At 40.1% G+C, this 12,626-nt stretch overlaps 1 protein-coding gene across 2 annotated transcripts in view; it reads right to left on the bottom strand.

Moving 5' to 3' along the window:
- Fzd6 (frizzled class receptor 6) overlaps positions 1-12,626 on the bottom strand; it is a 45,895-nt gene that overhangs the window by 12,006 nt on the left and 21,263 nt on the right. For both annotated transcript variants that reach the window (XM_046464882.2, XM_046464883.2), the window contains exon 3: positions 995-1,191. In XM_046464882.2, coding sequence (XP_046320838.1) covers positions 995-1,191 — 197 coding nt within the window. The remainder of the gene's footprint in view (positions 1-994; positions 1,192-12,626) is intronic.

Genomic DNA, 12,626 nt, shown 5'->3' with positions numbered 1-12,626 from the left:
CCACAGTTAATCTAGTGAAAAGATTTTTTTTTTTTTTTGGACTGGCAACACCTGACACTTCCTCTGCCTTGAATGCCTTTTTCTCTTCTGGACACACATTTCCCAGCTTCCCTGTTAGTTCAGTTACAATCAAATGACTGAAGTCTAGCCAGAAGCAAGGCAAATGAAAAATGTACAATAATTCCAGGCAGAGGCAGTTAAGAAAAGGCGTGTTTCTATCTTCTCTCTCACCCATCTGAATGACTGTAAGCACTGCAGAATGGAGCAGCCTGGATTCCTGGAGATGAGCTGCCATGGAGAGCTGCCAGCAATCCTCATGGGACTATGACACAAGTGCCCTGCTTTACACAGAAGCTAACAGGCACCTATCACCCATTGCTAACTTAAAATACATGGAGACCTTCTCGTTTCTTTCAGCATTAAAACATGGAAGATGGGCCCTGAGTGGTCTGACTGCTGCTTCTCTCTCCTTCCTTATTTTGTACCAGTCTTTCTTATTCTCATCACTGCAGCCAATCTGATTTTATAATTCCCAAATATGCCAAGTTCCCTCCTGTCACAAGGTCTCTAAACAAGCTTCCTAATGTCCAAATGCTCTTCACTCCTCTCATTGTCCAATTACCTCAGTCTAACCTTCATCTTAACTGTCATCTCCTTTCCTATCCCCTAGTTTAGGCGAAAGGCACCACTATACATTCTCAAAAAACTATGCACATCTTCTTTGTTCTATTATCACAGACTTAATTTTTCACTTATTGGCATAATTATTTGATTATTTTCTGTCCATTCCACCTTACTCTAGGTCTCCTGCAAGCAGGAACCAAGTCTGTTTATTGCTAACCACATGTATGCAATGTTTACCACCATTGTGCCTGGTGAATATTAAGAGTGCAATAAACACTTGTTGAATTAAATAATGAAAGCCTTTTATTAACACTGTGCAGAGTTAGTAACATTAAAGTAACATTAGCTGTTAGTGAAGAACATAATTTACCTGTCACATTCAAGTTCCTCAGGCCATCTGATTCCAAAAGTATCAATTAATTTTTTACAATCAGAATATACTTTCTCACAAAATTTTCGACAAGGCGGAACCACATGAATTTGGTCTGTGCAGGTTGGTACAAAAGCTTTGCAAAGGAAAGTTTCAACATTTGGTGAACATTCCAAATTTGCAAGAGGAAGAAAATGCTAAAAAGAAAAATAGAAAAATAAGATTAGAAAACATTTCCATCACGAATAGTTCATTTACTGTTTAAAGCATATACTTTCTACTTACACTCCAAAAGAATTTTTAAATCTCCCTCTCAATACAATTAAATTTTGAGAACATCAGTATGTTTAGTCTGTTAGATGTAGGATCCCTTCATACAAAATGGATGCTATTATTTTATTCAATTATACATTTTTTAAGAAGACATGGATTATTCCATTGAAACTGCTTGTCGAAGTCACCAATAAACTCCACATTGTCAAGTCCAAAGCTAAATTCTACTCAACAATTGACATAGTGGATTGTATTCTATTTCTGAGGCACTTTGTTCATTTGTCTTCTAGGATATTAACTGATTTGAATTTCTGACTATTTTAATAACTTGCTGTTTCTTTGTCTGATCCTCTTCCCTTTCTGATTCTAAATATTGAAATGCTTCAGCTATAAATGCTGAAATGCTCTCAAGCTATACTCACTCCTCAGGGGAAACTTGCTGGCCCCATTCTCTCCTGTGAAGTCTAGACTTGAGTGAACATCTGCTTTCTGAACAACTGCAGAACACGCATCTCAAACCCAATATATCTAAGAAACAATGCAATCCATTGTAGGCTTAAGCCACAATCACTCTTAGTCTACCCCACCTCAGTAAATGCTCAGACCAAGAATCTTGATTCATTCTTTACATCTCTCTTCTTTCATCCTATATCTAATCCATGAGCAAACCCTGCTGGCTTTCTCTTGAAAATATATTCTCAATCTATTTCTCATTATTTCCACCCAGTCTAAGCCACTGTATCTTTCACCTAGACTACTGAAAACCCTCCTAACAAGTCTTACTACTTCCCACTCCTGCTAATCTTACAGTCGATTTTCGTATCAATCCATATTCCCCAGTGTGATTCTTGAAAATTCAAGTTTGTCCTTATTCAAATATTTTGACAATATACATTCCAAAGTCTTTACCAAGTCCTATAAGGTTCCTAACTCTGACTATGTCTCCAATTTCATTTTTTATCCATTCTTTCTCTTATTCACTTCACTGTCACCAAATAAGACTTTTGATTCTCATTTCATGTATATTTCTCCCTCGGAATTTTTGCATTTGCTGTGCCCTTCAATTCTTCCACCAGATAGTCACATGGTTTTTGTCCCCATTTGAGTCTGCTCAACTGTCATCTTAGAGAGGCATTTTCTACCCAACCTACCTAAAAATTATCTAGTCATTCTCTATCCCATTGCTCTGGTTTATACTTTTTTAAATCCCTTACCAACATCTAACATTGTATTACATAGTTTATGTCTTAATTTCTGTCTTTTCCACTGGGAATGTAAATTCTATGAGGGAAGGGATTTAGTCTATTCTGTTCACTATTTTTGTTTGTTTGTGATGCTAGGAAGTAAACACAGGGCTTGATGCATGTTAGGCAAGCACTCTACCTACTTATTTCCCTAGCCCTCTGCTCACTGATAAATCTCTAGAGCCTATAACAGTGTCTGCTACATAAATATTTATTGAATAAATGAATGTTTTCCAGAACAATGAGTGAATGCAGTGACAAGGCATGTCAATAAAAAATTTCAGAGCGTCAAATAAGGAGAAGAATATAACTATTTCCAGGGGGAATAAAAAGGTCATAGGGATGAAATAAGTTTTGAATATTTGATAATATTACAGCTAAAAGGCAATAAAGAAATAACTCTAAAATTTTGAAGAAGAGTAACTTTCAACCTATACCCAGCCAAACATTTTGGGGAGGTTAAAATAGTGATATTTTGACTCTGTAAAAAATTTTTAAAAATTTTATTTTCAAGTACCCCTTTTTTAGAAAGCAACCAGAGAATGTAGTATTCTTGAAACACACTGAAGAGATATATGAATAAACCAAGAAGGAAAATAATATGAGACTCAGGAATTACTTTATCTAGTTCTAAAGAATGGCAAGAGGAATTCTCAGTAGGACAGCTATGAATCTAGTCCAGAAAACAATCAGAGCATATTTGATAGGAGGACAGATGGCTGAAGGAAAAAGATCTCCAGGGGTTGGAAATGGGTACTGGAATTGAGAGATTATATGATATTTAGAGCCGCTGAAAAAATTGTCTCTAGATGATTGACAATTCTGTTAAGACATCTGGAAAATGTCAGCAGTAGGTACATAAAGCAAAGCAAAGAAGGATAAATACAATTACTGCATTAACTTAGGGGGAGGAGGTATTAAAGAAATAAATGTAATGCAAGCATACTACTTAACTCAGCCACGCACAATATTTGATATACTTAATGATATACTGACTACTGATTTAGTTAAAAATTGTCTTAGAAAATTGGGAAGTCCCCGGAACTGCTCTGGCCCAGGGCTAAAGAACCCGCGGAAACTGCTTCTCAGACCGGATCCTGCTGAATTCTGTGGAGGTAAATACCAACCGAGCCTTCATAGGCAGTGGCAACAGGATTGAGACGGGGCTTGTGAGGGCCAGTCAGGACCCACCCGGCAAAGGGAACGAAATGCTGCCATTTGTATGGGATACCAACATGGCAGAGATCTGATGTCATCAGAAAGCGGCGGAGGAGATAACTTCATCGATACCAGCGGCGACAGAAACAGTTGGTCTCCTGGTAAAGAAAATGAGTCACAAACACCAGAGTCTCTCTCGCTTAGTCATCAAGCCAGAGGGGCAGAGCAGAGCCGCCGCCCGCACCCGGAACAGGCCCAGCGACCTGCCAGCGTGTTAGTCACGTCACCCCAATTGGAGTAGGGGCCGAGCAGAGCCGCTGCCCACGCCCGGAACAGGCCCAGCAACCCCCCGGTGTGGTAGTCACGTCACCCCAATTGGAGTAGGGGCAGAGCAGAGCCGCTGCCCATGCCCGGAACAGGCCGAGCGACCCGCCGGCGTGTTAGTCACATCACCCCAATTGGAGTAGGGGCAGAGGAGAGCCGCCGCCCGCACCCGGAACAGGCCCAGCAACCCGCTGGCATGGTAGTCACGTCACCCCAATTGGAGTAGGGGCAGAACAGAGCCGCCACCCGCGCCCGCAAGGCAGGCAGACCTGCGACCAACTGGCAAAACAGGCCCAGCGGTCCGCGGGCATGGTAGACACGTCACACCAATTGGAGTAGGGGCAGAGCAGAGCTGCCGCCCGTGCCCACAAGGTAGGCAGACCTGCGACCGAACGGCGGATCAGGCCCAGCGGCCTGCCGGCGTGGTAGACACGTCACACCAATTGGAGTAGGGGCAGAGCAGAGCCGCTGCCCGCGCCCGGAACAGGCCCAGCGACCTGCCCGCGTGGTAGTCACGACACCCCAACTGGAATAGGGGGCAGAGCAGAGCCGCCACCCGCGCCCGCAAGGTAGGCAGACCTGCGAGCGACTGGCGGAACAGGCCCAGCGGCCTGCCAGCGTGGCAGACACGTCACCCCAATTGGAGTAGGGGCAGAGCAGAGCTGCCGCCCGTGCCCGCAAGGTAGGCAGACCTGAGACCGACCGGCGGCACAGGCCCAGCGGCCTGCCGGCATGGTAGACACACCACCCCAATTGGAGTAGGAGCAGAGCAGAGCCGCCGCCTGCGCCCGGAACAGGCCCAGCGGCCCGCTGACGTGGTAGTCACGTCACCCCAATTGGAGTAAGGGCAGAGCAGAGCCGCCGCCTGCGCCTGCAAGGTAGGCAGACCTGCGACCGACCGGCAGAACAGGCCCAGCGGCCCATCAGCGTGGTAGACAGATCACCCCAATTGGAGGAGGAGCACAGCCGCTGCCCGCCCCTGCAAGGGAGACTTTTCAACTATACAAGAGCAATATAAATATATAGGGGGAAAATTTCAATAACACAACAGTCTCACCAAGCAGAAAGAAACGCGAGCAGTATGAAAAGACAAGGAAAGAAAGGACCACAAACAATGCAGATCAACTCAACTTTAGAAGAGGTAATAGCTGCAGCAGATGGAATGTCAGATAAAGAATTCAGGATATACATGCTTCAGATGATCTGGAGTCTCAAGGAAGACATTAGACAGCAAAATCAGACAATGAAAGATCACTTCGACAATGAATTACATAAACAAATCCAAGAAGCAAAAGATCAACTATACAGGGAGATAGAGGTTATAAAAAACAAACAAACAGAAATCCTAGAAATGCAGGAAGCAATAAACCAACTTAAAAACTCAATTGAGAATACTACCAGCAGAGTAGAACACTTAGAAGATAGAACATCAGACAATGAAGACAAAGTATTTCAACTTGAAAAGAACATAGACAGCTCAGCAAGACTGTTAAGAAACCATGAGCAGAACATCCAAGAAATATGGGATAACATAAAGAGACCAAATTTAAGAGTCATTGGGATACAGGAAGGTATAGAGCTCCAAACCAAAGGAATGAGCAATCTATTCAATGAAATAATACGAGAAAACTTCCCAGACTTGAAGAATGAGACAGAATCCCAAATCCTAGAAGCCTACAGGACGCCGAATGTGCAAAATCATAAGAGACCCACACCTAGACACATTATAATGAAGATGCCCAACATACAGAATAAGGAGAGTATTTTAAAAGCTACAAGAGAAAGGAAGCAGATTACATTTACGGGTAAGCCAATCAGGATAACAGCTGATCTTTCAACACAGACTCTGAAAGCTAGAAGATCCTGGAATAACATATTTCAAACACTGAAAGAAAATAGGTTCCAACCAAGAATTGTGTATCCAGTGAAATTAAACTTCAGGATGGAAGATGAAATTAAAACCTTCCACGATAAACAAAAGTTAAAAGAATTTGCAGCTAGAAAAGCATCTCGTCAAAACATCCTTGGCAAAACATTACAGGAAGAGGAAATGGAAAATAACAATGAAAACCAACAGTGGGAGGTAGTACAGTAAAGGGGGGGAAAATAATCAAAGAGGAAAACAAACCATGTTTAGTAACATAAATAAACAAATATGGCTGGAAGAACAACCCATATCTTAATAATAACCCTAAATGTTAATGGCTTAAACTCACCAATTAAGAGACACAGGCTAGTAGAATGGATCACAAAACAAGACCCAACAATATGCTGCCTACAGGAGACGCATTTGATAGGAAAAGACATACATAGACTGAAGGTGAAAGGTTGGGAAAAATCATATCACTCATATGGACTTCGGAAACAAGCAGGCGTGTCCATACTCATATCAAATAAAATAGATTTCAAGCCAAAGTTAATCAAAAGAGATAAAGAGGGACACTACATACTGCTCAAGGGAACCATACACCAACAAGACATAACAATCATAAATATATATGCCCCAAACAATGGTGCAGCTATGTTCATCAAACAAACTCTTCTCAAGTTCAAGAGTCTAATAGACCACCATACAATAATCATGGGAGACTTCAACACACCTCTCTCACCACTGGACAGATCTTCCAAACAAAAGTTGAATAAGGAAAATATAGAACTCAATAACACAATTAATAACCTAGACTTAATTGACATATATAGAATATACCACCCAACATCAAGCAGGTACACTTTTTTTCTCAGCAGCACATGGATCCTTCTCAAAAATAGATCATATATTATGTCACAGGGCAACTCTTAGACAATATAAAAGAATAGAGATAATACCATGCATCTTATCTGATCATAATGGAATGAAACTGAAAACGATAAAAGAAGGAAGGAAAAATCATGCATCACTTGGAGGATAAACAATAGGTTACTGAATGATCAATGGGTTATAGAAGACATCAAGGAGGAAATTAAAAAATTCTTAGAGATAAATGAAAACACAGACACAACATATCGGAATCTATGGGACACATTGAAAGCAGTTCTAAGAGGAAAATTCATTGCTTGGAGTTCATTCCTTAAAAAAAGAAAAAACCAACAAATAAATGATCTCATACTTCATCTCAAAATCCTAGAAAAAGAAGAGCAAAACAACAGTAAAAGAAGTAGAAGGCAAGAAATAATTAAAATCAGAACTGAAATTAATGAAATCGAAACAAAAGAAACAATTGAAAAAACTAACAAAACTAAAAGTTGGTTCTTTGAAAAAATAAATAAAATTGACAGACCCTTAGCCATGCTAACGAAGAGAAGAAGAGAGAGAACTTAAATTACTAGCATATGGGATGAAAAAGGCAATATCACAACAGACACTTCAGAAATACAGAAGATAATCAGAAATTATTTTGAATCCTTATACTCCAATAAAATAGAAGATAGTGAAGGCATCGATAAATTTCTTAAGTCATATGATCTGCCCAGATTGAGTCAGGAGGATATAGACAACCTAAACAGACCAATATCAACTGAGGAAATAGAAGAAACCATCAAAAGACTACCAACTAAGAAAAGCCCAGGACCGGATGGGTATACAGCAGAGTTTTACAAAACCTTTAAAGAGGAACTAATACCAATACTTTTCAAGCTATTTCAGGAAATAGAAAAAGAGGAAGAACTTCCAAATTCATTCTACGAGGCCAACATCACCCTGATTCCTAAACCAGACAAAGACACTTCAAAGAAAGAAAACTACAGACCAATATTTCTAATGAACCTAGATGCAAAAATCCTCAATAAAATTCTGGCGAATCGGATACAAAAACTTATCAAAAAAATTGTGCACCATGATCAAGTAGGATTCATCCCTGGGATGCAAGGCTGGTTCAATATACGGAAATCAATAAATGTTATTCACCACATCAATACACTTAAAAATAAGAACCATATGATCATCTCGATAGATGCGGAAAAAGCATTCGACAAAATACAGCATCCCTTTATGTTCAAAACTCTAGAAAAACTAGGGACAACAGGAACATACCTCAATATTGTAAAAGCAATCTATGCTAAGCCTCAGGCTAGCATCATTCTGAATGGAGAAAAATTGAAGGCATTCCCTCTAAAATCTGGAACAAGACAGGGATGCCCTCTCTCGCCACTTCTGTTCAACATAGTTCTCGAAACACTGGCCAGAGCAATTAGACAGATGAAAGAAATTAAAGGCATAAAAATAGGAAAAGAAGAACTAAAATTATCACTATTTGCAGATGACACGATTCTATACCTAGCAGACCCAAAAGGGTCTACAAAGAAACTATTAGAGCTAATAAATGAATTCAGCAAAGTGGCAGGGTATAAAATCAACACGCATAAATCAAAGGCATTCCTGTATATCAGTGACAAATCCTCTGAAATGGAAATGAGGACAACCACTCCATTCACAATATCCTCAAAAAAAAATAAAATAAAATACTTGGGAATCAACCTAACAAAAGAGGTGAAAGACTTATACAATGAAAACTACAGAACCCTAAAGAGAGAAATAGAAGATCTTAGAAGATGGAAAAATATACCCTGTTCATGGATAGGCAGAACTAACATCATCAAAATGGCGATATTACCAAAAGTTCTCTATAGGTTTAATGCAATGCCAATCAAAATCCCAACGGCATTTCTTATAGAAATAGAGAAAGCAATCATGAAATTCATATGGAAAAATAAAAGACCCAGAATAGCAAAAACAATGCTAAGCAGGAAGTGTGAATCAGGCAGTATAGCGATACCAGACTTCAAACTATACTACAGAGCAATAGTAACAAAAACAGCATGGTACTGGTACCAAAACAGGCGGGTGGACCAATGGTACAGAATAGAGGACACAGAAACCAATCCACAAAACTACAACTATCTTATATTTGATAAAGGGGCTAAAAGCATGCAATGGAGGAAGGATAACATCTTCAACAAATGGTGCTGGAAAAACTGGAAATCCATATGCAACAAAATGAAACTGAATCCCTTTCTCTCACCATGCACAAAAGTTAACTCAAAATGGATCAAGGAGCTTGATATCAAATCAGAGACACGGCGTCTGATACAAGAAAAAGTTGGCTACGATCTACATACTGTGGGGTCGGGCTCCAAATTCCTCAATAGGACACCCCTAGCACAAGAGTTAATAACTAGAATCAACAAATGGGACTTACTCAAACTAAAAAGTTTTTTCTCAGCAAAAGAAACAATAAGAGAGGTACATAGGGAGCCTACATCATGGGAACAAATCTTTACTCCTCACACTTCAGATAGAGCCCTAATATCCAGAGTATACAAAGAACTCCAAAAATTAAACAATAAGAAAACAAATAACCCAATCAACAAATGGGCCAAGGACCTGAACAGACACTTCTCAGAGGAGGACATACAATCAATCAACAAGTACATGAAAAAATGCTCACCATCTCTAGCAGTCAGAGAAATGCAAATCAAAACCACCCTAAGATACCATCTCACTCCAGTAAGATTGGCAGCCATTATGAAGTCAAACAACAACAAGTGCTGGCGAGGATGTGGGGAAAAGGGTACACTTGTACATTGCTGGTGGGACTGCAAATTGGTGCAGCCAATTTGGAAAGCAGTATGGAGATTTCTTGGAAAGCTGGGATTGGAACCACCATTTGACCCAGCTATTCCCCTTCTCGGTCTATTCCCTAAAGACCTAAAAAGAGCATGCTACAGGGACACTGCTACATTGATGTTCATAGCAGCACAATTCACAATAGCAAGACTGTGGAACCAACCTAGATGCCCTTCAATAGACGAATGGATAAAAAAAATGTGGTATTTATACACAATGGAGTATTACTCTGCATTAAAAAATGACAAAATCATAGAATTTTCAGGGAAATGGATGGCATTGGAGCAGATTATGCTAAGTGAAGCTAGCCAATCCCTAAAAAACAAATGCCAAATGTCTTCTTTGATATAAGGAGAGTGACTAAGAACAGAATAGGGACGAAGAGCATGAGAAGAAGATTAACATTAAACAGGGATGAGAGGTGGGAGGGAAAGGGAGAGAGAAGGGAAATTGCATGGAAATGGAAGGAGACCCTCAGGGTTATACAAAAGTACATACAAGAGGAAGTGAGGGGAAAGGGAAAAAAATACAAGGGGGAGAAATGAATGACAGTAGAGGGGGGTAGAGAGAAAAGAGGGGAGGGGAGGGGAGGGGGGATAGTAGAGGATAGGAAAGGCAGCAGAATACAACAGACACTAGTATGGCAATATGTAAATCAATGGATGTGTAACTGATGTGATTCTGCAATCTGTATACGGGGTAAAAATGGGAATTCATAACCCACTTGAATCAAAGTGTGAAATATGATATATCAAGAACTATGTAATGTTTTGAACAACCAACAATAAAAATTTTAAAAAAAAGATTTTCCAAATAGAAAAAAAAAAAAAAAGAAAATTGGGAAGAGAAATAAAAATGGTGGAAAAGAAAAGTGAATTATCAACTACCATAACAGGAAAGAACAAAGAGCTACTGCCTGAAGTTCTAAATTGATGAATCAATAAATAGCAAAATAAACGTATCAGTCTAAATATGGCTTACACACCAGAACAACTTCTAGAAGAGTTCAAAATGTCTGCCTCTGGGGAGCAGGACTGGGATGGGTATGGAGCAGGGTGTGCAAAGACTCTTCCTTTTCTATCAAAAAGCTTTTTAGTATTGAGGGTTTTTTTCCCAGCTTTATTCAGATATAATTAGTTGACATATGATAAACTGAATATCATTGTATAAAGTGTACAACTGGATAAGTTTTGAAACCATTACCACAATCAAGGTAATAAATATAATCATCACTATTAATAGTTTCCTTCTACCCCTTTGTAATTATTCCCTTCTTCCACCTCCTGAACCTTCCTTTCTCTTTTTCCCTCCCAGTAATTTCTCACCCTGGCAACCACTGATGTGCTTTCTGTTACTACAGAGTGGTATTTTCTATAATTTTACATAAGTGGAATCACATAATATGTTTTCTTTTTGTTGTTGGCTTCTTTCACCCAGAATCATTATTTTGAGATTCATCCATGTTGTTTCATGTATTAGAAGTTTATTTATTTTAATTGCTGAGTAGTATTCCATTATATGGTTATATCATCATTTGTTTATGTATTTACCTACTGATAGTCTGAAGTACTCAAAGGACATTTGAGTGTGAATATCTACTAGTAGACAGTTAAATAAATAGAGCTATGATGGTCAGAGACTTTAGGTCAAGGATATGGATTTGAAAATCATCAGTATAAAAATGGACACTGAAAGAATTGACTGATATTACACAGAAAGAACGGATAGTAAGAGAAGATGAAAATCCTGATTCAAGAGGAATTACACTGAACCTATTACTAGCAGCATTTACTTCCTCTCCAAATGCCACTGAAAAAAGATGAAAAGGTTTTAAAAAAAAAACTGAAATCCATCATTATATAAGAAAAAAATAAACAGGGAAAATTCTCATTAATTACTATAAACTTGGAAATATTTCTGGAAGATATAAAGAAGGGATGGGGACTGATACTTTCATCAGGATGGTCAGCATAATATCTCCTGACATAAAAAACATTCAGATTCTAGAAAAACTGCAACAATACACTTTAAAATGCATTGCTGAGCACTAGATAGACCTAATAAATTACCTTAAAATATATAAAGTAAAAAACTGACAGAACTATAAGGAGAAATGGACAATTTCGGCCAAAACCACCCACACCAGCCTGTGCAGGACCCAGGCTCACAGTAGGCCTGGTTCACCCCTCCCTCCATGAGGCAGACACCTGCCAGAGCCTAGCCTTTGGCACAGGACCGCTCCTTCTGACCAGCAGTCTACCATGATAGGTCAAGCTCTGCGGCCCAGATCCACCCACACCAGCCTGTGTGGGGCCCAGGCTCACAGTAGACCTGAGTCTACCCCTCCACTGGCAAGCACCCGTCGGAGCCCAGCTTCCAGCACAAGACCACCTCTTCCGACCAACAGACCACAGCAGAAGTCAGGCCTGGCCCAGATCTGTCCACACTGACTTGCACAAGACCCAGGTCCAGGGTAGGTCCGAGTTCGCCTACCCTCCCACCTGGGAGCCTAAGCCTAATCCACTTCCATTTTGGGACACTGCAGTCATCACCATAGCCTTGCCCACACAGTCATCCCCTAACTTTTTGACAACAGACAGGGCCTACAAGTAGTTACATCTCAGAGCAGGCATCCCAAAGGAAGTGTGAGGCCCAATCTTGCAGCCCCATCTCAGTAAGACATTGTTTCTATGTTGGGGCACCTTAACTATTATCTCGAATTACCTCTGCTATTGCTGCCACCAACCTTAGATGCAGTAGCATACACTGAGGGACACCGACAAGGTCTGGAAGCCCAACATCAAGGTGAAGTACAGACAATCTGCATGGGTACTACAAGAATACAGGGAAGAAACAGTAATATCTCAGATCCACACTGCAAGAAGGTAAGACACATAGACAACATGAAAAAACGAGAGAGGAAAGTGCCCCCCCAAAACCAGGATACTATAATAATAGAACCCATGGACATCGAAATTGATGAAATGTCAGAGATGGAGTTCAGAAGGTT

Source organism: Marmota monax, unplaced genomic scaffold (genome assembly GCF_021218885.2).
Source record: "Marmota monax isolate L192 unplaced genomic scaffold, Marmota_monax_Labrador192_F-V1.1 WCK01_AAM20220418_F8-fsc00003, whole genome shotgun sequence".
Taxonomy (NCBI): Eukaryota; Metazoa; Chordata; class Mammalia; order Rodentia; family Sciuridae; genus Marmota; species Marmota monax.
This window is presented reverse-complemented; position numbering and strand designations above follow the sequence as displayed.